The sequence below is a fragment of the Epinephelus lanceolatus genome, chromosome 14 (genome assembly GCF_041903045.1).
Source record: "Epinephelus lanceolatus isolate andai-2023 chromosome 14, ASM4190304v1, whole genome shotgun sequence".
NCBI lineage: Eukaryota > Metazoa > Chordata > Actinopteri > Perciformes > Serranidae > Epinephelus > Epinephelus lanceolatus.
Window position 1 is genome coordinate 37202879 of NC_135747.1, and position 26284 is coordinate 37229162.

Here is a 26284-nt window from a genome sequence, read left to right on the forward strand (position 1 = left end):
TCTTGTGTGGATTTAAACAGGTTCAACCAGACGAGCAAAGTCTTGCCAATTAAAGAAAATCATGTCACAAGTGATCCAAACATTACTGTGGCACCAAATTGCAGTGAAACAGCATCAAAATGTAATTTAGTTGATAAATTATAAGTAGTTTTCAGTTTTCTTTATTTCAAAACATGCTGCAGCAAATTATTTGTGTGGACATTCAAAGAATATTTGTAATTTCTGTATCTTATAATGAACCTGTCTCACATTTATCTACATAATATTAAACCTCATTTCTTTTCATCAGTGTCACCACCATATTCATTAGCATCACTTGGATGTCTCAAAATATTACGGATGCACCATATTGGATTTTTTGCCCATAACCGATATTGATATATCTAATTTTTCCCCAACTAATTTCAGTGATCATTAAGTCTCTTCTGTGGTGGAATTAACATCATATTAAACATGCACACGCTTATCGTGACCGCCTACTAGCAGATGGAGACATGAAATACAATACTGTGCAATGTATATAATATTCACTCATTGTGCAAAGTAAGAAAAAGCATGTTGGCCGACTCTAATGGCGTGCCAATATTATCACGCATCCCCACAAAATATACCTACTGCACACATTGTCCCCGGCTGTATCTCCCCAGTGTCTATATTAAGTAACGAGGAGCCAATAAGGAACCTGACAAACACATGAAAGCTTGAGTCTGGCTTTTATTGCTCACTTTTACATCAAACACAAGAACAGTCAACACGTCTCATTTGGCCACAGTTTGCTAGTGTCTGTAGGTGATATGACAAGTTTGTTTTTCATGCTTTTATTTTGGGTTTCATTTCCTAAAGCTCAGTCCAGTTCCACGGCCCTTTGGCACAAACGTCTGAAGAGACCCACTCCTAAAAGACATTAACGTTTTCTTAAAATACAGAAGGACAAAAAATAGCAGAGACACAGTAAATGCCATGCAGGTACATTATTACATGAAACTTCTGAAACACAATTTGACCAGGCTTAATCAATAACCTTATGAATCAGCATGTTGTACATGACAGTGTCTTTTGGAACGAGATCTCTCCACCTGCCACCAGGACACACAATGAAACAGCAGCAACGGCCAAACACTTCAATATCTTCTTTTAATTTTGGTTTCATATAACCACCACTGACCTGAGCAAAGGGGGAAACGCTGGAAAGCAATACACAGCCTTTTACTCGGCTTTGGTCCCTGAAAAAGTGGCACTATCATCACGAAGCTGTATTAAAGCACATTAGTAATAAATGTTGGAACAGACTGCTAAATAGGGACAGTGTTGATATTTTATACATATTTCCTGTTGGATAATGCAGCTGGATTTAAGGCCATTTTAGTCACAAGAGAAACAAATCACAAAACATCTGTCGAGACAAAACCAACACATAAATTGTTAAAGGTGTTCAGGCTGAATGTGAGGCAAGTTTTGACACATCGCAGTAGAACAAGCACAGGAATACATCTGAATTAAATTAATTGTAATTAAAATTCGAATGCCTCACTGGTGAACGGAGAATCCAAAAAAGGTGACATTCTTCATGAATTGAAGTAAACATTTAACAACAGCAAAACAATATCAGAACACCTGTTACCAAACTCTCACACAATTCATGCAGTATAATCTAAGTCTCATTTATCCACTCATGCGCTCAGTACTTCCCTTACATGTGCATTTTCGCTAAAACGTAACAATAGAAAAACCATTCACCTTTGAATAGCACGCCCTGTATGTGCCTGAGCGTGCACATGTGTATGTGTGTCAAACACATCCATGCTTAGGCACACTACTCGACCGTGCACTGTTTGTACTGATGAGTTTTAAATTGGAAAGTTTTAGCAAAAATGTGTCTGGGGAAGAAGTGAGCGTATGACTGGTACTTGTTTTGCTGTTGTTAAACGTGGTCTTATTATCTTAAATTCATGACGAATGTTTACCATTTTTGGATTCTCCGTTCGCCATGGAGGCGTTTAACACTTCTTCACAAATTCAAGACAACATGTGGTGAGTAACTGATATACAAATGGTTTGTAGATGAAGTATTTCTTTAAGCAGCTTCGGTTTCCAGTTGTTAGCTAGCTGCCTTCAAATGGGGTCACTGTCTTCATGAGTCCATATGAACATTATGGTGAATTTCTATGCACCGATTTATTGTGTAAATGTCTTTCATTTTGGCAAAATAACAGTCCTCTGCCACTGGTTTATCTTAACCTTTGCTTTTGTGTGATTTTATACATTGTTTTTCAAGGTAAACTCTGCACAGTACACCTTTAATATTACCTAATGCTGTCGTTGCTAGTGTCTTTTTTTCCACTCAAAACCACAAGCTCACCACTTCCATTTGAAGGCAGCAGCTGTGAACGCTGTGTGACTCAGACACCTGACGAGAGCAGAGCCATCGTTAACGTTACCAGCAGCACCTGTGTTGTGAGGAAGGCCTGTGCACAATGCTTCTTAACGAGCACGCTCATTGTTTCACCGCAGCACCACACATAGTGGTGTGACCAAAATAATGTGATTTTCCAAAGCTGAAACACTTAGTGAACATATAGGGATGACAAGAGAGGAGAAAAGCTCAAGAAACACAACAGAACTGGAATGATAAGTTTAAGGTCAGTACGAATCCGAGCTGGCACACACTTAACATAGCACACATGCAGGTCGTATGTTGCTACCTAACAGAAATCCTGGGTATGCTTGCACAAAACACTTTAGGTTTTGTCCTTAAGTATGACACTTAGGGAGATTTTAAAGTGGTAAAAGTTTCCCTGAAGTTTGTTTGCTTGGACTCACGCTTGTGACACCTGTTATGGCCTCATAACGTTGGGCTATAGATAGTCAAAAAAAAGGCAGAAGAAAAGACGACAAGAAAACCAAATTCGTCCTGGAAAAAAAGGTTGTACCTCTGAAGGTTTACAATAATAGACAGCACCTATTAAAAGTAAATGTGATCCCCAAATAGCAGAAAACAACGACTGTGGGAGGAAACTGCAATGTTGATTCAGTTAATACTCTTTTTTTTTTATCCTTACTTTGGTAGCTAAGGGCTTTTGTGCAGTGGTTTATGGATTCCTTAAGGGTGAGACCAAGACAAGGAGGAAACCTTAAATAGTTAAGTGAACATTTTAAGACAGCCTAAAGGAAAAGACTTAAGGGTGTTTTGTGCAACCGATTCTATTTTGAGGAAACCTTAACTCGGACTTAAAGGAGAAGCTCAACTTAAGGTGTTTTGTGCAACGGCCCCCGGCTTTTTGTGGTGAAAAAAAAAATGTAGCAAAGCGAGGTGTAAATTTGCTCACATTCAGTCTGAACACTGTCAAGTAACACTTGTGGAGGAAACCAAACACTATAACATCAGCACAGTTATTAATGTTCACGTCCCCTCCTTCAGCAACACTGATGACAATCTCTTGTTGCAGATAAACACGTACACTTAGAAAAATATCTCTGAACAAGTTCATGACAATAGAAAAATAGTTTCTGCCCTCATATACTACATAATATCCACAGGAATGTTGACACAACACCTTCAGAGGTTTGTTTAATTAATCTGTAGAGAGTCAGACGCTGACACACAGTGCCAGCCAGACCAGCAGGGTGGGAGCACCTCAGGTATCTGACTGACTTAATCAGCCGTTACGTTACAGCACGAGAGGCAGGAATCACTGAGGACGTGTTCCTGAGACTGAGACCACCCCCCTTTAGGTTACAGTACCGCCCTGGAGAAAAGAGATTTTCAGGTAAGAAGAGAAAGAAAATGTGGTTTTAACTTTGTGGGAAAGGCGTCACGAGAGACTCAGAGCCTGTGGCACAAATCTGAGATGCAAGCATTAAAACCTGCTCTTTTTCCCCCACAGTTTATTTTTGCTCCAGAAATGATCAGATATACGGCTCTGATGTGACGCTGACAAGCTTCAATATGTTTCATGAGACCACACCTTTAGTTTTGCCACCCTTAACCACCATCAGTGTCATCTCTGCTTTTCATTATGGTTTGGTCAACTTATCTGGGGGGCTGCACAGCACCGTGCTTTCACTGACAATATCAACAACAACAGCTGTTTCCAAAAAGTGCACTGAGACTTCCTGCACTTGGAACGAAAAAAGGGAATTAAAAACCCCTTTCATATAAATAAAAGGCAACGCACCAAACGTGACAAAGTTTGTCACAAATACTCAAAATATTCAACTCGAAATATTTTTAGTTTAAATATTCTCATATAAAACAATGATCTGGTTTAAAAGTTTACAGGATACAATTTGTATCAACAAAGAGCGGTGTCGTCTGGCTAATAGAGAGTGTGTCGACCAGGCAAGAGTTAATTTGGCTTCACACACAGTTCCTCAGACATCGAAATAATCCCATTGGTGGAGATAATTAAAGAAATACTAATATTATAATTTCATTCAATAAATGCTTTTCAGAGTGCTTCACATTAAGAGACCTAAAAATACTTTGAAAGAGAAGAAGAAGAGCAGGAAAGAAGCAGTTGTTTAAAAAATACTGATGAGAAATTAATTACAGTAATTTACTTGTGGTATGAATTCTTGCAATTTTTTTGACATTTTATAGATTGAATAATAAATTAATTATTTAAAATAATTGTAAGTTGCAATCGCTGCACAGAGCATTACTTTTGATACTTAAAAAATACTTAATTTAGACTTGCCAAAATAAAACAAGATATATTAGTAAGTATTCAGTGAGGTATAAGTTCATGTCCTTGATGATCATAATTGAATTAAGAAAATTATCACTGCTTATATTTTTGTAATTGAAAAAAAAAAAAATGTCAAGAGCAAACCAACTGGCGGCAATATAACCATAACCCTAAAGACATGTAGGCCACACATGAAGAAGAAGTTGTTAGCCAATCAGAAGCCTGAAAAAAAAGCTATAACTTGAAGACTACCATAAGGCGTGTGTCAACATGGCACGTTTTTTTTTCCTGGCCTCCAGCGTCTTTTTTGAATGGCTCCCAATGTTTGGCAAAAAAATCTGAAAATCTAATGCAGCAGTGACTGTCGTGTTTGACGCCTCTGTGTCTCACTATAGTGGAAGAGTAACTGTACATTAATGTGTAGACATGTGAAAAGTCCTGCAAGCACAGTTAGAACTAGCACTATTTTGATCACTTCTGCCATTGCACAAAATGCCGCCTCATTTGTGACACCTCACAAGTGAAATAACAGTGCGCACTTTGATGTCACAGGCCAAAAACTCTGTTTTAATATGTGTAAATATTGATGTTTACATGCACACCATTATTCCAAGTATGACAATATTCCAAATTTGAAACTTCCTGTCCCATTTGAATTTTCCACATTAGGCCTTATATCGAATGTGCCAAATGTTTTGAATTGTCCAATGTAGATGTGAGAAATGTGGATATTATTCAGGTTTTAGGAGCATTTTTTGGACGTGTATACACCACATTCAGAATAAGCGTCTTAATTGGGATCTTCACCACAGTTTGGGACATACAGCATCTCGCCTGTTCATGGTGGGCTCTGTGCGTTGTCATGGATATGAAGTACACAAACAACTCACCAACAGTTTGGCAAGGCGCATGTGTGAAAGGAAAGTCTACATTTCTGGTCGGAAGGAAAAACACAGCTACTTTTAAACATTATTAAAGACTTGGATATCGACAGGTTTTAAGATATGCAGAAATATCACAATGCCAGTCTTTTCAAGCAGGTGGTGGAAGGAATGAATGAGGGAGGCTGTGATCGCACCGCACAACAAGTCCACGAAGTAGCAAAATAACAAGCGCTCCAGCTGTTACACGTTTCCATATTTTGATGTGATAAACAACATGTTATGGCATGTTAGTGGCAGTGTGCACGGCTGCATGTAAACAGAAGTGTTAGTGGAATATTCATCTTCATTAGTCGTGTAAACAGCTCGCTATGACTGGTGTCTTTCTCAGAATAATGGCAGAACATTTTGTGTATGTAAACATAGTTATTGAAGGATTTTTTTTAGCTTTACAAAAGGCCTGTTTTAGTGAAATAAAATGCAGTTTGCGTGTGAACAAAAGACCAAAACAAATGGTAAAAGCTACACGTACATGTGGAGCAGGCGTAAACCTCTGTGTTTTAATTTAACCAATGAGATTATTTGTGCCTCTGGGAAAAGTCTGAAGAACTAAAAACGACTATCTATAGGTGATCCCACTGTTGTCATGATATTAAGTGTCTGGTAATAAACTCTGTGGGAAGATTTTCATTCTCAACTCTTGCCAGTCTGTTCCTGTCATTTACTGCAAAGCTGTGAATCTAACTGAAGGGTACAAAAGAGTTTTACCCTGTTTGTGGCAGTGAAACCCTCCCCGTGGTGTCACCACTGACAACGGAGACCCTGTGTCTCATGCCGACAGACATTCACACACATAAAAGGTAATAAGTTAACACATATTTTAAATTATAATCAAAATAATACCAACAATCTTATTTCCACCTCAAGATTTCCGGTGAGCAGCAGCACCTTTACGTGATTTATGTGTTTTAAAGATGGAAAAAACAGACGGTGTGTTTAAAAAAGCAAAAATCAGTACTGAAAGCTGATGGAGCATGAAGTCAGCTGACAGGGCTATCCTAGCAGAGGAAATAAGCTCATTCAAAAGTCAACACCAGCTTGGGGTTTTCGAGTGGAGTTTTTGCGATCTGCTTTTGTGGGTGCTGCTTCAGTTTCACTTCCCTGTGGGGGGAAATCCACCGAATATCACCACAACATCTCATCGGCCACCTGTCAGCACAGAAGAGAAACCCCTGATCCGTTTCTTGAGCTAATTCGAGCATTAAATACAGTAGGATATACTGGCAATGGGTAATTAAATTTTCTATATTATTCCACACACCCCACGCTCATCATCTCAGTGACGGGAAAACAGAAGTATTTCACGCAGATGGAAAGTATGAATTTGAGCTCGACTTATACCCTGATATGATTGCCAAAAAAAAAAAAAAAAAAAAGACAAAAAGTGCCAAAAACAATAATTTCAAAATATGTAAATAACTTAAAATATAACAAATAAATTAATTTAAAATGAACAATACTGTCACCCTTGAAACACATTAAAAGCCTCCCTAAGCACGCCAGTGTTGCAAACATCAAACCCCAACCTTCCCTGATCTTAAGTGCTGAAATATCAGACATATTTATAGAAAATATGGCAATCTGGGGATTTCCCTTTACAAAATACCATTAAAATTAATGAGACATCTTCCCTGCAATGAAAATACGCAGTTCATCAACAACCTGGAATACTTCACCTGCAAAATGAGCATTTGTGCACCACTGGTTGCCTTGAATCTATAAAGAAAACTTTGTTTTTTCTTACATGCCTTGTCTGTGAACGAAGAATCCAAAAAAGGTGAATATCCTTCATAAACTGGAGTATACGAGGTCTATGGTCAACAAAACAAAATTAAAACTATATCAAAACATCCATTTACCCACTTTCACACAACTGCAAAATAACCCAAGTCTCAATTATCCAGTCGTATGAGCAGTACTTCCCAAACACATGCATGTTTTAGCTAAAACGTCACAATATAAAACACTTCTACCTACGAGAAGCAACCCTTGAACATGCCTGCCTGAGCATGTGATTTGCCCATGCATCAAACTGTTTGTACCTGGTCCCATGAAAGGGTTTTCTGTGGTGGCTAAATTGTGGAACCACGATGTCCAAGTCTGTCATGTGATGCCATTGGGCCTAAAAAACCTCCTCCCATAAACTTACATTATGAAAGAGACATCTGTAAATCAGTGGATACATTTTTTGAGGGTCACAACCCCCGCAAAAAAAGGGGGCAATTTACTATCAGAATCTGATCCATTTGGTCTGATGACATTCGCATTTTTTATCCCCATTTGAGTTAGCGAAGTGCTAAAATGGAAGTAGCCAGCTCAGCTAAATGGGCCCAATGATGCAAAAGCAGTAATTTTACAGCAGTCAAATGTTTTTGGCTTCATGTGCTTTGGGTCCCACTTGTATCCAGTTCTCATTATACATCCAAGGTTTGCATTGACGTGTTTTAGTCGTAAGGTTTTACGGAAATGCGTGTCTTTGGGAAGCACTGAGCATTGAGATAAATGAGACTTGGATTATGCTGCACAAGTTTTGTGTGAGTTTGGAAACTGATGCTTTGATCTAGTTTTGCTGTTAAATGTTTACTTCAATTCATAATGAATGTTCACCTTTTTGGATTCTCCGTTAACCGTGATAGCATGCAAGAAAACCGTTTTTTTCACGAATTCAATTCAATTCAATTCAATTATGTGGTGAGTAACTGATATACAAATGGTCATTTTGCCATTGAAGTGTTCCTTTAAGGAGCTTTACATCTTGTACTTTTGGTTTGTGTGTGTCCAACCTGACATCAAAAACACGATTGCGAGGGATAAACCTGCAGAAGAAAGCCTGGTTAAGAACCGTGCTGCGATTTCTCCATCAGAATCGCAGCTGCGAGCTCCTGAGCATCCATCACATGAGGGTTCCTGGTCATCACCATCCTCACCAAGTCGGGAGGGAAGATGCGGCACAAGTTAACAAACACCCTCTCTCTAAGGTCCTGGTATCGACCCAAGGCAGGGGGCTCCTGGTGCTGGGGCACTGGGGGCAGGTGGCTTTTGAGGGTAGTGATGGGTGGAAGGGTTAGTGATGGCTGTGGGAGCTGTGGGAGACTCGATGCTGAAAGGCCACGGGGTGATGAATGGGCTTGCCTGCCCCAAAGAGAGTGCCAAGCCTTTTCTTGGACTTCAGGAAGACTCTGCAAAGCAAACGGATCATAGCGAGGCTTAGGGGACTGCTGGTAATGAGGGTCCCAGTTTATCTGATGCTCTGGTTGCTGGTTTATCCCAGAGCAGTTCCTTGGGGTATGACGTGGTGACTCTTTGTACACTTGGGAGTCCTGTAGACCGCCTTCCTGCCAAAGGGAGCCCATCACATTTCGGCCAAGGGGGGTGCTCTGAGAGTGGGAGTGACCAGGGGATGTTTGGGATGGATGAGCTGGGAAACTGCTCAGCAATGGATGGTGAAGGTGGGGTGGGATGTACGCTGAAGGAGGCTTGAAGGGACGTGGAGATGCAAGAGAGATAACAGAAGGTGTGTGGTCTTCAAAACCCAAACCGTATTGTCTCCTCGGTGCTTGAGGAACAGGATAGCCATGAGGAGCATGCTGGAGGCCCAGTCCAGGGGGAACACGGCTTACAGGGTGAGTGTACTGGGCAGAGCAGTGATGATGGTGGTGAGGATGGTGGTGATGATGGTAGCACTTGGGTCCATCATCTAATGAGGGGTCAGGGGAGAAAGAGTCTGAGCTGATGCTGCCTTCACTGCTACAGTCTGACAGCAGCGATCCAGCTCGCAGATCAGCTGTGAAAGAGCTTTCAGGACTCTGTGGCACCACCAGACTGAGGCTGGAGTAGGCCTTCACCAGTGAGCCGTAGCCCAGCTCTGGAGACTCACATCTGTGGTAGGTTTCAGCCTGGCTTCGTCCAGACGCTCCTGCAACCTTGGAGCTGCCTCCACCACTTCCCCCAGGGTGCTCCCATCGGTCAAAGCTTCCCAATGAAGGCAGCCCTCCTGAAGCAGGATGCGCTAGAAAGCTGCTGCTACAACTACTGCTGCTACTGCTGCTGTTGCTTCCCCTTCGTCCCTCCACTTTGGACTGGATTCGAAGCCTGTCCTCTAACAGGTCAGTGAAAGAGCTCCAAGGGCTGGCGTTTGGCTGTTTCTTTGGAGTGCCCTGTGTTGGCTCGGCCTCGGTCAATCCTCCTGGTTGACGAGGACTTTGGCTCTTCATCATCAGGGCATCTTCCAGTAGACCTTTAGAAGCTACTGATGAAATTTTGGCACTGGCGCGGAGCTCATCTGCCACTGCACGCTGGGGCTGGCTGCCCCTTTCAGGGTGGTAAAACTTGCACTTGTGGCCGTATGTGCACTTCTTCCCTAAAGGACGAAAATGAAAAATAATTTTTTGTTAATGTGCGACAATGAAAGTGTTTATAACATCTTGGTTCGTGAATTAATGTTGCATTTTTTATTTCCTGTGTTAATTCCCTGCCCTAGAGTATTGCTGCTCATGCCCTGGGGCCAGCAGTGGCTCTCAGAAACATTTTGTGCGTCCCCCATATAAGACATATTGTATTCATTTGTGGTCTGTTTTAACACTTTCACTTTTAATAGCGTACATTTAATACATGCCTAGGAGACTGCGCCCTCCTAATAAACACCAACTCACAACTGCACTTTTCCTGTGTAGCCCTCAATCATATGCTGGCTCCCTAATGCCTACCATACACTAGAGGACTTGAGAAGAACTAAAGTCTGACCCCCTTTTACATCTAAATGCAAAGTTAGTTGTTGAGTATAAGACTTTGCAAAGATGGGGGATCTTGCAGGGTCACTATTTGCAAGACTACAACCGGATTCTTTCTGCGATTATTTCCCATCCTGCTCCTGGTGGAAAATATTACACCAAACTCCCTTTAAGAAATATGACGTTTAAACAATTCCTTACCTGTCCGCAAAAACACATAACTCTAGAAACACTAAATAAAAGGCGCCATATGTCGACTGTATTCTTGTCAATTCGGCGGATGAGAAATTGGGGCGTACGATGTTGTTTCAAAGATTTAAGATTTCTCACTAAAATAAGTGCTGGTTTGTGGATCAGGTACATGCCGAATTAAACATCAACTTCTGTGCACTCCACAACTCCACCAATGTCTCCTTCACTTCCCCAGCACAAGACAAGCAAGACTTGTTCATGGTTTTGTCTCCTCCTGGAGTCCCCTCCATGTTTACTGTTTGGTGCTGGAGAGACTGCAGCTAGTGGTTGGTGACAATGTTCACGTCATTGAACGTCAGTATTTGCATGAGCTAAGAATAAAAACTTACAAAAATATATAACATGTTAAAATGAGAAGAAAAAAAAACCAGACTTGAGACAGCTCAACTTTATGTCCACCTTACACCTGCTCCAGATCATGGTAGTTCTTTTTAAAAACTTGAGGTGCTCCACTGACAAGAACAGAAGTGCAAATTTCTTACCATAAGGACATGGCTGCTTCCTGTGTTCAGGAATAACTGGCCTCTTCCTCAGGAAGTTCTCCAGACTGGGTCCGTGGCGTCCCAGTGGGTCATCTGGTGGCATGAACCTAAAAACACAATGAATAGATGAAACCTCAAACACAACTTTTTGGATCACTTACTACAAGACACAACACAAAAGCTGAAGTTAATATCTTTTTTAGTGCGTACAGAGGGGATCTGATCAACGGAGCAAAGATGAAGAGAAGCAAACAAGATCAAAAGAACAGTGATGAGGAAATGAAAGTGTCAGTTAAGTGAATAGGAAGTCCTTCATCCCTGCACTGTGCAAACGTTAAGGGACAGTATCTTAGTGTTCTTTAGTGGTTGGGACACTCTGACTTTGTTCTCCTCTGGCATGAGTTGCTTACTTGTCGTTTACAAATGAGTACATCAGAAGACGCTCATCAATGAATTTCTTCCACTCTGGCTTCTCATTGGCTAGGTCACGGTAGTTGTCGTTGGAAACAATGATGCCGTCTGACTCGAAGGCCAGTTTGACGATGAAGCGGTCGTCGTAGCAAACCACACGGCGTCCCTGCACGCGGCGAGACGGAGTGAAGACCAGGATCTTCTCTTTCTCTAGTCGCCGTAGGATCTCTTGGTCTGAGGGAAAAGGGTTAAACATTTAGACATAAGAAAAGACAAGAGAAAAAAAGAAACTTTCTTTTGCTTTGAATCATTCCACTACGACTTCGAATCATCCCTGAGAGCTACAGTAGCTGTTACCTGTGATGAGAGCATCAGGTCGTGACTGCTCCTTCCTCCAGGCAGGGACAAAAACAGTTATGTCACGGTGACCTCGCTCCAAGAACCAATCAACAGCCAGCTGGATCCCTTGACAGGAGAACACTTCCTTATTTCCATGACTGAAAGAGCAGAAAGATGAGTCAGTGACGGGAATGCAAACAAAAGTTTGTCCTATTACAAACATTAAAACGCAGGATTTAGAGTGATATCAGGTTTCCAAACTATTTTATTTTGCTGACTAATACTTTAACAGTTTTCAGTGTTTAATTACATATCTGAATATATCTGCACTTTATGTTGTGTCTGTTGCATTTTCATACATTCATGCATTAATTATCTATAACTGCTTATCCAACATTGGGTGAGAGGCAGGGTTCACCCTGGACAGGTCACCAGACTATCACAGGGCTGACACATAGAGACAGACAACCATTCACACTCACATTCACACCTACGGACAATTTAGAGTCACCAATTAACCTGCACGTCTTTGGACTGTGGGAGGAAGCTGGAGCACCTGGAGGAAACCCACACTGACACAGGGAGAACATGCAAACTCTGGCTGGCAGTGTCAAACTGGGAACCCTCTTGCTGTGAGGCAGCAGTGCTAACCACTGCACCACTGTGCCGCCACTGTATTGCATTTTACATTTACAGAATAGTTCTTATAGTAGTTCTCTCTGATATGTATCTCGTGGAGAGTCAGATCTCAAAAATAAAACTGACAAGTGTAACTGAGGCTAGAATGAGAGGAGAGCTATCTTGACATTCCCAAATGTCGTGTAAGACCATAACAATTGCATCAAAAAACAATACTTTGGTACAAATCATCCGTCTCAATTTTAGTTGTAGTCCACTGATTGTTGGATGTTTGTACGACACAGAAGTTTTGAGACATCTGACTTCCCAATATCTGCATTGAACACATGCACTGTTCAACTGTTTTGCATTAACCAGTTTACACTGACACTCTGAAGTAATTATACGCCTACATATACAGTTTTATGTGAGTCCTGTGGGTGTGACCCAATTTTCTTAATGGTGTGCAGTTACCCAGTTTGGGAGACGCTGTAATTAAAGTAGCTTTAGGTCACAAGCAGACAGACCGTGTTTTGCAGGTTGTGAAATGCCTTTTTTGTTGAAGTCTGCCCGATCAGATAAAGCACTTTCTGCAGACTGCTGCTTTTTTTTTGTTGTTGTTGCTCATCAAACACAGAATCACCTGTCTTTAGCTTAACCATTATTTTGCTGAGGAGTGATCTAGAGTGTACCCTAAAATCTGCATTAAAATGCAGGTGGAGGGCACGTGCTCTGACTCTAAATGAGTGTCAGAGGCTTGCCCAAGATGGCACGTTGGTCACAGGGAAACTGAGATCTGTGTGGGTACATGAGACCCTCAGAAAAGTCGCAGGGAGTAACACCAGCTGGTCTACAAGCTTCACCTGGATGATTATTGGTTCAAAGCTTTTGGATGAGTCGGACACAGTTTAACAATCTGCCTTGAACTCTTGGGCTTACTGTCAATTTATCTGACTGCAAAATGGGGAAAAAAATGTGACTGACATTGGGCACTCTTAGGCTCTGAGTTAGTGTTTTTTCAACCCAAGGCGTTCAGTGTGCTCCTGCAAAGAAAATTAGTTTCTTTTGACCATTCAAAAAACTACTTATTCATGGTAGTTAACAGCCAGTGTTCCTTCACTCTACAACATAGTATTTTCTTTGTGAGGTGAAGTGTCAGTGAGGTCATCATGTAGAATATGGCTACATGCATGTGGACCTGTTGTTTCCAAGAGCTTCCCTTCCTCACCTCATGGCGACGTTGCTCCCGTCCACTACAACAGGCCGAAGGTTTTCTTTGTCCTCCAGGAGCTGGGACGGACACAGCAGCCGACAGGAGTCCAGAGAGGAGTCGGAGGAGGAGAAGGCCAGAGAGGACGACAAAGAGGAGGAGGGAGACTGGGAGACAGTCGAACCTCCTTGTTGCTCCATCTCTGTCTTGGTCCCCAGTTTGACCAGCTCACCCAGAACATCATTGATAAGCGCATCTGGACCCAGTTTCCTCAGCACCAGCAGCACCAGCTCCTCAGAGTAGCCTAGCTTGAGAGCAAACTCCACCTTGGAGCGGTAGTCTGTGACGGGGTCGATGGGAGGTGAAGTCTCTGGCTGTGGGGGGTCTCCAGTGGATCGGTTTGGTGCCAGGTCCAGCCTGACGGTCTGAGGGACTGAAGAGGACTCTCTGTGGTGTAGATGGAGCTGACCTTGCTGAGGGTTTTGAGATTCAGAACCAGACCCATTCTGAAGCCGTTCATCGTCACTGTCAGAGAAGTTACTGCAACTACTTCTGCTGCTGCAGCTTGAATTGGTGCTAAAACTTGTGCTACTGCTGCCAATACTGTTGCTGCTGTTACTCGAGGCACCAGCTCCGACCTGTAAGACACCTGTGTTCCCACCGCCTGACGCAGTGTTCAGGCCGACCTGCCGCTCAGCACCTTCCACGTGGAGGTAGTCCAGATCCAGCCCCAGGCTGAGGATGTGGCCTGTCCCATCCTCCAGGTGGTCCTTCACGCCCATGAAGCTGTCTCATACATCCAGCTCCACGCCCACCGTGACGTCCCAGGCGCCTGACGGACCCCGTCGTTACTGCTGGTGGTTAACAGCTCAATTACTGGCCCTTGGAGTGAAGCTGAGGGAGACACAAGAATAGGCTGATTAAGTTACAGAGAACTGCATGAAACAGAGTATGCAGATTGTTTTGAGTCTCAGACTGTGTTTATATTTGGTTTTAAAATGCATCTCAGGTGGACAAGAGGACAAGGCTAAACACAAGTCTAAATGACCAGCAAGATGCATCATGATCCCATCTGTCAAACAACTAGCTGGGATGGACTGGGACGTATTTGGCCCATTATGAGATCTGGATACCCCGAGATGGCGCCTTTTTAGTCCTGTGGAATTGCTCACCTGGTGCAAACTAGGGCTGAACAGTTGATCAAATTATTTTCAAATCACAATATGGCAAAGTGTTCAAATTTCAGGAGCTTTAATTTTTTGATAAATGTGTCACAATATACCATTTAAATGAATCACTGTGGTGCTACAGAGATGTCCAAGCCTACTAATCATATAAGAGACATACGGGAACCCATTTGTTTGGTAAAGAAACCAGCAAAAATCATGTCATTGTTATTTTTACATTTCTTTGACTTAAAATGAAATGCAAACAAGTACATTGATTATAGGAAACATAACACCAACTAGGGAAAAAAACCCTCAAGTTTGGGTAAGACTCGTGGGTACCAATCAAAACCATTATTGCCAATATGGATGGTGCCAATAGATGCCTTAGGTTGTCTAGTTCGAGTAACTAGCACTACCTGCACTAGGCCTGCACTTATTCACTGGGGGGCAGCAGTTGTATCAGGGTGGCTATGGACCCTCCTTGAGAGCAACACGGTCCCCAGAGGCTTACTAACATCAGACTGATAGCCGATGGACTCTGGGATTGTCCAGGTCTTAAATGAAAAGTCTCGTGATGATACTAAACTTAAACAGGAGTAAATGCTATATGAAGCTTTCTGGAACACAACAGGCTTTTAATGGGGTAAAAAGGACAAGTTTAAATCCGCATCCTCCCTCCTACTTCTGCTGATTTGCATCTTAGCAGTGAGGAGCTCTGATTAGAGGCAAATTAGCAGACACCTGAGTCACGAACACGTCCAAGTGATGCCAAACCACAGTGTACATAATTAAGGTCCACGGTTCCAAGAATCAGATCGTACAATATGTGAACATGCAGGATCAGCCAAGGAACACTGACACTGCTGCCAAAACCTCCGGTACAGGGCGAGGCGATATGACAAAACCATTTCTTTAAATCTCAGAAATATAAATTATTAATGATTTAAATACCGATCACAAATATATAGATGACCGAATTCTGGTTTACACAGGTATTTAGTTTTCACACAATGCACTGCTTTGTGTTCTTGCGTGAGAGTAACACAATAACATCACTGTGTGTAAACTTTGTTGCTGCTCTTACTGACTAAAGACTCCACAGAGACACTCTGGTTAATCTGTGCATGCATCCACCCAGAGCCGACCCTACACACTGAGCAATATCAGCAGTTGCTTAGGGCTCTGTGGTCTCTGGAGGCCCCTAGATGAGATTGTTTTTATTGAACAAGACGACAATGAAATAAAAACTGAACTTCCTAAATAATTGCCAACAATATTGACAAAACAATAAGCTGAGAGACAGTCAAAATATACTATTTATAGAATAAACAAGTAATAGACAAGTAATAGTAGTTGTGTTAGATACAATAAATGAAACATAACTGATGACAAAACGAGAAGAAAGTTCAAATAAACTGGGAATTATCTTCACAAGCTATTCTTCGACAGTGTGCCAGCACTGCAGCCCAACATTTAAGGTAAATAAATAACATTTGGAGTGCGGTTTGAGGTAGTGGTGTCATTCTTTCCATTCATTACATCTTCATGTGCATGCATGGTGGATGTTTAAATCAGTTCGACATTTAAAATGAAACATTAATACTAAAATATGAATCAAACTTTAAAGTCTGGGTAAAGCAAAAATTAATGTGTTTGTTTAACTACAGAAAAATGTCTCGTTAACCACCCAGTTAAACCCACTCAAAAAAATAGTTATATAAAATTTCAAAATCGGGAAAAATTGAGTCCTCTGCTCTGAGACACTGGAGGCATGTTTGCTGAAGGAGCTGAGCCAAAGAGCGAGCCTCTATGAGTCGACAGAATCTTTGTTAGCAGCTAACCAAGTGGTAAAACAGCACACACACTCCCAGCTGAAGAATGAGCTGCTGCACAGCGACAGACTCGCCCTCAGCAGCTGACAGCTGAAGTTAAGTGGGTAGTTTGGGCTAAAAGACCAAGAGGTACGTTAGTGAATTTGCTCTTTGCTTGTGTTTATATGATTGCAGTGTCCATGACGTTTATTCATGTATTTGTTAAACTAAAAGCTAAGGAGCTTGCAGAACGCAGTGAACTCACAGCTCAGCACTGACGCTATGCACTCTAGGGCTGGGTGTCGTTAAAAAATTATTCATGCTTCATTTGATACTTATTTCATGAATGGGTTGGCGTTTATGCCATAGAGATTAATTGCCTGGGCTTTTATTTGCATCAGTCACTTGAGAGATGGAGATGAGAGAGCGTTATGACATTATTGGCCACCAACGTTGTCAGACATTGATGTTTTGCTGAATTTAGGTTGCGACATCTGGTTTCAAAAGAAATTAAAGCTGCAGCATTGCCAGTTTCACAGAGGTCCTGTGACCTCTCACCCCAAAATATATGAATAAAAATGGGCTCTGTGGGTACCCACAAGTCTCCCCTTTACAGGCGTGCCCACTTTATATTAGTCCCATACATTTTGGGCACAAACTATGCTCTTTTTTGCATGTAATGTTTATGACAGATTTATGACTAGAAAAACCTGACACTCAGTACTGAGCTGTATCTCAATCTAATCGGTTTCCAGCTTTCAGGTGATAAATACCACATCTTTGGCATTTACTGCTGACCTGCCCCGAGAAGATCCCCTGTCTATGGAGTTAGATTTGTGTCTTTATTACATGCGAGAAAATAAATGATATGAGAGAAAAAAAAATATTTGAGCGAGAAAGTTTTCACACTGATAGCAAAAAAATAATGACTAACAAAAGTTTTGAGAGGAAGTATTTTGTCATAGAATATAAAAAAAATAATTTGAGATTTAAAAAATGAACGCAGATTTTATTTTTTTAATCTCAAATATTATTTCTTTGCTATCAGTGTGAAAACATTTTCTCTCACTCTCAAAAAAAAAAGGTTTCTCTCAAAACATTTTTCTTCTCTCTCCCATAGCCAAAGTTTTTGCTCTCGTGTCAGGATTTTGCTTTTGCTGCGAAAATAATGCCATGGGCTGGGCCACGTTCTTATTGGCCAGTCCCAATCTAATTGACAGCTGGGTGAGGATCATCTTGGGAGTCGAATTCAACTGGATCATTCATTATCTGTGTCATCATCTTACCCAAACACCGGAGTCTCCGCTCCCAAATAACGCAGCGCATTTATGCCGGTGAATCGACCATGGTGGAAAAATTATTTCTTTTTATATTCTATGACAAAATACTTAATCTCAAAACTTTTTTTAGTCTCAAATATTATTATTTTTTGCTATCAGTGTGAAAACTTTTTCTCTCAAATATTTTTTTTCTCTCAAACATTTTTTTTCTCTCATATGATTTATTTTCTCGCATGTAATAAAGACACAAATCTAACTCCATACTGTCCCCTCTAAAAAAGACAAAAAAGAGTCTACAGTATGTGGGTCTCAGAGGGTTAATTGTGTGCTGCTATTTTGTCTCTTCGACCACACTGTTGTAGCAGCACAGCACTGATTTGAAATAAATAAATCTAAAAGTCAAGTTCATTACGCAAATTTTTTTTTGCATCCATCTGATTCCCAGTCAGGACAGTCTGGTTAGAATTGGTTCACCTTGTTAATATGGACTTCAAAACTGTTTTTAAAAAGCAAAAAGAAGGAATTTAAAAAGTGATAATAATTGCCATTAACTATTGGAATTCTGCAATAAATTTCGACTAGTCCATACCCATTGGTAGCTTTGTCACCTTCTACCTATGCCAATCCTCAATGCCTATGTGCAGTTTCACATAGATTGACCACGTCAGTGAGAAGAAAAACGTGGGGCAGACAGAATGACACACTGACACTTGATAAGAAATTAGCTCTCTAGCGCCCCCATTTTGTTTGATGGGGTCAATAATGGAGGGGTCCCCTCAGATTATGTGTGGTCATATGCCTACAAAGTTGCGTGGTGATGGGTGAAACCCTTGAGATGTTATACACCTTTATGTGATGAGCCACGCCCTCCGCAATATTCATTGCCTTATAGAAGCTCAGTTTTAGTAAGTTTTCCAACTTTTGCCAAGAGAGAACTTTAGATATTGGTCTCTAGATTATGTTCATCCAGTTTCATGCAGATCGCTCAAACTTCCTAGGAAGAGATCCATTTGAAGTGTTTTTCAAAAAATTCAAAATGGCGGAAAATCTATATAAGCAGAAGTTATGGGTTCTTGAGGCAAATGTGTTCCTCATGAGGAGAGGCATCTCTGTGCAAAGTTTCATGTCTCTACGACATACGGGGCATGAGATATGCCCATTCAAAGTTTGCAATTTCAATCGGTTGCTATAGCGCCCCCCTTTGGCCAACTGATGTAATATTGCTTCATTCTCATCCTCCCATGACCCTCTACCACTGTGCCAAATTTCACATGGATTGACCAAGTCAGTGAGGAGAAAAACGTGGAACAGACACACAGACAGAGTTTTCGTCATTATATAGTAAAATAGTAAGATTTTAAAAATATGTATCATTTTACAGCCCTATCTCTAACATAACATTTTCATAAAGTGGGAGAGAGATTATATTAGGGATGGCTTCAGTGCACCACAAATAAGCTACAGTAATCTATTTAAAGATAGTGCTGCTGCTAATAGTTGCACCCTTGTCTGTACAGTCTGTGTGCTGAAACTAATATTTACAATGCTCAACATGGTTCAGTGTCATGTGAAGTGGCAACAATAATCTGGGTTGCTGATGTGAATTTTTTCCCAATTTCGGGGACGTCTCTGACGTGTTTGAAAGCTTATATTAGTGAATTTCACTGTAAAAAGTGCTGCTATTCTCCGTTACAGTCACTTCCTGGCTGCAGTTATGATGCAGACACACTGAGATATGGAGGGGTCGGAAATGCTGACAAATCAGAGCGTTTCAGACAGAAGGTTGATGGCACAGCTCCAGCACAGGCAGTGTGAGGTTTTTTGTTTCTTTTGTACATTAAAGCATGTAAACATGTGCAGAAACACAAAATACAAGTATGAACCTGTGAATGAGCATAATGTGTCTGCTTTAATCTACAGGAGTGTTACAAGTGCAGACACATCAGTCCTCGCTTTGCCTACATGACTTGTCGTAATATTCAAAAACGCTGGTATGGTTCTTTAAATTATATCACATGGCCATCAATGCTGTTTGTATTTAATTTTGACAACAGTCTACGGCTGCGCCTGATAAATATACGTTCTCAAATTGATGTCTGTAAAATTAAATCAGATTTTTTGCATATTCAAACAGGAGCCAAGAAGCTCCAAACACTGACGTCCAGGATTTTTGAGCCTTTCATGAGGGATATTAGTTTTTCTATGGTAGCAAACTGAAAGAACCCCTAATGGTCCTTAAACCTCTTTTTTCAGAGTGTGGCCCCGTGGCCCTGTGGGGGTCCATGGGCTGGTTAAAACAAAGAGGGATCTGTTGTGATAGGACACTGCTTAGTGACCCCTTTAAATAAATGACGTGTTTCTTTGCTCCCACATCTCCGCTGTAACCAGGACACACACACACACACACACACAAAGCTTCCTCACAGGTTGTTTATCCCTGGATCTAGTTCAGTCATGTTTGTGTGATGCATCATTTTCCCTCCGTACAGCATCATGGCTTTTGTTCATTGTGCTGCAGATTATCAGAAATGTGAACAATGGTTAGTGTCATTCTCCAGTCGCCCATACTTGTCTTGTTTTCTCAGAAGTCTGCGCGCAAAGGAACAGAAAGCCAAAGATCGGTGACATGATAACTGGATGAACGCAGCACCTGTGATCACATGATGGTACAATGTGGACAGAGTCACTGTGGGTCTGCTTTGGTTGTTTCTGACACCAGTTTACACCACAGTCAAAAACCAGTGTCACTGTGTTTGCTTGTTTATCTGTGGAAATACCCATGAAGGGTACTTCCACAGTATCAGACTGCTCCCAGGTCTGTGAGACTGACTGCAGGTCAGTGAACCCTCACAGTGAAAGCACCATAAGGTCGAAGAAAAAACTTCTGATTGTTTATTGCACTGCTCCGGACGAAGTGGAAGCACCTGAGATTCAGTTTCACAGCTGTGTGGAAAGTAAAGCATCCTGACATGAGCTGAAACTTCAAAACTATGGGTGTTTTCGAACTGAAGGAACTTGATCATAGCTGTAAGAAGAAAGCTCTGCCGACCAAACTCCAAGGATCACAGACACAACAGTCATGCAGCTGGGACAGAGCAGGGGTTTTTACTTGCAGACAGATAATAATAGCATTGAGCCTCCATGGTCAGTGAAGCAGCTTCAGTTTCTTAAATTTGAAGTGCTCTGCTGTGGGCATGCTATGGTAGGTGTGCCCCATGTATTTTGGGCGTAAGAACCCCCCTTTTTGTGCTGTCTGCACCATAGTGTCGTCAATCATATCAATTTAAAAATACATACTGACTGAATATTTGAAAGCACTTCACTGCTTCGATACACCGGTACCAGTATATGTAATTGCTCTCTCTTATTGTTAATGTCAGCATTCAGTCATTCTTGTCTTTGTTCAAAAGTCCTTTTTACACAGAGACGACAGACCATTTCTGCATTTTTACACAGAACCAAACAACATTTGACTCCAATATGTGATTTTATACAGCATGCTGGAATTGCGGAATAAAAAGAGGTGTGACAGGTAATGCAACAGCATCGGCCTCTAGTGTGACAGTTAACAAACATGTCAGCAGCGCTTTATAAACAATGACAATGGCATTAACATGGCAATAACAATCATTTACCGTCCCTGTTATAAGACGGCTGATCACATCCTCTGTTCTAAAGGGTAACGAGCGTCAGTATTTTCCCAATATGCAGACATTTACAGCAGCTGCCCTTCTTCTTTGTTAGCCACTAACTGCTATCAGCTGCTTTTTCAATAGTCTGCAATGTGACAGGCATAACATGTCATCAAAATGTCACACCGAGGCTGCCCTTGATCCCGTCCTGCCAACTGTTTGGTTTATACAGACCTCCATTTCTGGCTTAAAGGTGAAACAACTCTGCCCCTTCATCACGCGATTGAACCTTTCATACAGAGCGGCCAGATGGCATAATGACATGAAATATCCACCTTGAAGAGGCAGTGCAAAGGGGGGCTAAAAATGACATCGACTGTCAATATTTTTCAAGGTATTGTAGCGAAGTTAGAAATTCCAGTATTGTGACAACACTACCGCACTATAAGAACTAGGAGTGATAGAAGCTCTTTGAACGCCATTTTGAGGAACGTTTTTCACTTCTTTTCAGAGTAGGCACTCTCCTATGACAAGAGGAACCTTGAGTGACCTACATGTATGATGAATGGCCAAAACAAAAGCCAATGCGGAACCAACAACCACCATTTTTTTTTTTTTTAAAAAAAACATCCTTCAGCCATGTAAACAACAGTCAACAAAAAACAGCTAGCGATGGAAAAAGAAAGAAAGGAAACATGGACAAATAGACCGACAGTGAAGTCCAGGCTTCACTAAGAACATATGCATCAGGGGAAATACAATGAGATTTTGACACGTCAAACTGAAAGAATGTTCTGTGGCATGAAGTCACTACATACCAACACCAGGGTGGCTTACAATACTTCAGTGTTCCTATTAGGGGTACAAATGCCAAGTGAAAATAAGCCATGAAGGTATGTAGTTCTCATGGGAGCTTTCCAGTGGGGAGTTCCTCTCAGGGAGTCCCCAGAACTGTTTGGTCGCCTTATGTGATAAGGGCACTCCATGATTCTCTTGAGACAGCTGCTTTAATGACATCATCATTAGGTGACCAGAACCAGGGGAATGGGACCAAAAGTTTGTAACAGCAGTGGCACTGACACCAGGTAGACTGTCGGCCATTGGTCAATGTAGGTCCGTCCGTGGGCATCTATCACTGTTGACACTAGTCTACCTTTGTTGGAAGCTTTTTGGTCAATTCAGCATGTTGAATCTGGAGTGGAGCTGGCAGAGCTCTTCAATGAGTGAAATCCGTCTGATTGGTCGTTCAGCTCAGTCCAGGAAAAGAGAAATGGAATGAGGAAAGTAAACAACAATCAGCGATTTTGCCATTGAGCTTTTTAGCAGGAACGATTTTGAATTGTGTTGCAATTCAGTAGGGCACAGTAAATATTGTTCTTTCTACATCAGGTTGTGTTGTTAATATGCTAACTGGCTAACTACTGTAGCATCTTGAATCTGTCCTGACAGTCTTTTGGTGTCCCTTATTGAATGATGAATACAGACTACTGCCACCTGGTGGCTGGTGTAGAGTTATTTTCTCTCATGAAGACACGGAACGTAAGTGCTAGTTGGCCGTTGGCTGTAGTCTTTGTGGTGTGTTCAAGTAACATTTTGGCCCAGACAAAGGCAACATAAGGCAATGCAACAGTCGGCCCTCATTGCTTCTAGTACTTTGATGTCGGTTTAGTTTGTCTAGGCCCTAAAACTTGCAAACATTTGCCACCACAAGCTCCTGGTCATACCAGAATGAATAAGGCAGTGAGACGAGCGTACTGAATCAAGAAAGGGTGTTTTTTGTTTCTTCAGATCTCGGCTTTTCATTTGTAAATGCAAGCTGTGTTACTACTTATTTTTTTCACAGTAATATCTCGCCTTAAATTAGGAATAACATCGTACCTGAACAGGAAATTGCTTTAAACACTTTTCAGCACGTTTACTTTATTTTCTGTAGACAAATTTTTATCAACTAGCCTCTGCAATCCAGTTGAAAACAGCTGATTTCAGATGTTGTTTGCATGTATATGTGTGTTTTAGTGGTAGTTGTATTGAGGAGTCTCTTGAATTTCAGGCTAAAGCACCGGAAAGCAGGGGCCTCTTAATGTCCCGACCCCGACGTCTAAGCTGCCACGCTGCTGTTTGTCACCCTGAATGCCACAAGAGAGCTGGAATAATTTAGTCCATCAACAACAAAAGAGGCACAAAAGGAAAAGAGTGAGAGTGTGTGTGTGTGCGTGTGTGTGTGTGTGTGTGTGTGTGTGTGTGTGTGTGTCAGGGTGGGGGGAAGAAGTGTGTCTGGCTTGCCGTCCTTCAACAATGCAGCTGCCACCCAATCTGTCCTCCTGTGACGGGAGTATTGTTCTCTCGACCCGAGCAGCGTGCACAGACGGAGGCTGGGGACTTTAAACCCGTTCACCCCAACCAGAACACACACACACACACACACACACACACATGATCCCTGATGATGCAGCAGTCACACACCAGCCGCAGTCACAGGTTGCCAGACGGAATCTTTGAGGAGTCAGCAGAATATGACGGTGACACAGCGAGTGTAAATCACCAAGTCAGAAGTGGTCGAGTGCTGTACGTGTCATCGTGACAGTCGGTTCACTGTGACTGTGATATGTTTATATTCACATAGTACTCATGGAATCATGGTTTTGAGCAGAGCAAGTATTTAATGAAAGAGCCAGAGTTCAATCACTACTCTAGTAAATTCCATTAAATCTCTTTTTTGAAAAACTGTTTTCAAATACTACAAAAGTACTATACCAATTATGAGAGTTTATATTATTTCAAGGTCATTATAGTGAACTAAAACCAAACTAAAAACTAAAACTAGGTGTTAAAAATATTAAGTTAACTGAAATAAAAAGAAAAAAATAGACAAATGAAAAACTGGCTGAAACAAAATTGTGCTTACAATATCATAAAACTAACTAAAATAGAAATATAGAGGACGTGTCTTTAGTTTTAGTCTTTGTCACTTTGATCAAATTTGTCAACACAAGTGTCAGGAAACACTGGTGTATATGTTTATTCTATTACACCTATACTGAACTTCTTAAATCTCTGTCCTCATATAATGAAAAACACTAAAACTCAAACTGAAACTAAAATGAACTAAACTACAACTACACATTAACAATGAAAACAAACCAAATGAGTAAACCCACTCGGAAAACTTGACTGAATTGAAAAACTAGAGATGCACGATAATATCTGCACGTCATCAGTGTCGGCTGATACTGGCTTTAAAATGAACCAGAATTGACCAACATGCATTGCATACATTGAAAAGTGTTGTATTTCATGTCTCCATCTGCTGGTGGGCCGTCAGGATAAGAGTATGTATGCATAATATGATGTTAATTCCACTACAGAGAGACCTTGACAATAGTAAAGTAATGTAGTCTTGTGTTTAATCATAGTCTTTCAGCAGCAAATATATAAAGTGGCTGCTCCAGAGTGTTACAGACTTTGCAGTGTAAAGGGGACATGACTAATAAAAGACACAAAGATGCAAAATACTTGTCTGCATCGAAACTATTCATACCGGCACCACTGTGACTTTACGACAGTTGTAACACGTCCACACTGTCATTATGAGACATTAGATTCTTTGATGCTTTCATTCACAGTGCTAAAGTTCTAAAAATTGATCTTGTTCCGAAAAAAATTATGCCACTTTTTCACCGCATAATAATGAAAGTACCCATGACTAAAACAACAGTTAAAAAAATATATTGATGTGTAAATTGATGTCATGGGAAAAATGTCCCTGGTGTGTTGATGCCTTCAGTCTGGAGCAAAGAACATTTTCTCAGATAAGAATATGATGTAAAATTATCAATGGCAAAATAAAAATGATAATTTAATAAAGTCTCAAATCAATAATCGTTAAGGTTACTGGAATAAAAGTATCTACAAGCAGCTACTGTGCCAAACTGTTGATGCTAACACTGATAAAATATTCATAATGAAATGTTTTATAACCTGCTACTGTAAGCCAAAGTGCCATGGATTATACTAATGTTGATATCTATTAAACTATTTTTTTTCACCACTATTTGTGTTCTTGTTTGTTTGTTTGTTGCTTATTTTGTTTTGTTTTGATGAGTAAAGTCAAGTTTCTTGTTATTTAAATGGGGTGAACTCTGAAGAAGCTGTTCACACTTCCTCTATTTTCCAGCACTGACATTACTTTTATTGTATATATTTTATACTTTCTTATTATTGTGCAAATAAATAAACTAAACTAAGTGCAGTCTATCCCAAAGAAACTTTATAAAAGTACAGAAACTGGCATTATCTCTTGTTTAGACCTGGATTTAAACTGTAGAGTAAAATGTGCTCCATTAACATTCGGATGAACGGTATATGCAGTGATATACAGCTGCACAGGACAAAAACTAACACACTGTGTGAACTGTTAGATTGATATTTCTGTACATAGAATACTAGTTAAATGGCCCCTAATCACTGGTGTATGATGCTCTCTGCTAAACTACAAATTGACCATACACATCTTGTTGTTTTTGGTTTGTTTATTAATGTATTAGTAATATCTGGTATCTCCTAATTATCCCGTGTTAGATGTTTTGTCTAATTGTGCTTATATTGTTTTATTTTTCATCAAGGACCTCCTTGAAAATGAGATGGTCCATCTCCTGTAAAGAATTGAAAACAACCTTCCTGTAAACCAATTTATTATTTTGGAATTAAACCCAATCAATTTG

General features: G+C 40.9%; 1 protein-coding gene across 1 annotated transcript in view; it reads right to left on the minus strand.

Moving 5' to 3' along the window:
* Nucleotides 1-694: 694 nt before the first annotated feature.
* LOC117251194 (putative ribonuclease ZC3H12C) overlaps nt 695-26284 on the minus strand; it is a 44165-nt gene continuing 18575 nt past the window's right edge. The window contains exons 2-6 of the mRNA XM_078174664.1: nt 13690-14565; nt 11862-12001; nt 11504-11738; nt 11094-11200; nt 695-9989 (exon numbers count right to left, since the gene is read on the minus strand). Coding sequence (XP_078030790.1) covers nt 8464-9989; nt 11094-11200; nt 11504-11738; nt 11862-12001; nt 13690-14453 — 2772 coding nt within the window. The 5' untranslated portion in view covers nt 14454-14565 and the 3' untranslated portion in view covers nt 695-8463. The remainder of the gene's footprint in view (nt 9990-11093; nt 11201-11503; nt 11739-11861; nt 12002-13689; nt 14566-26284) is intronic.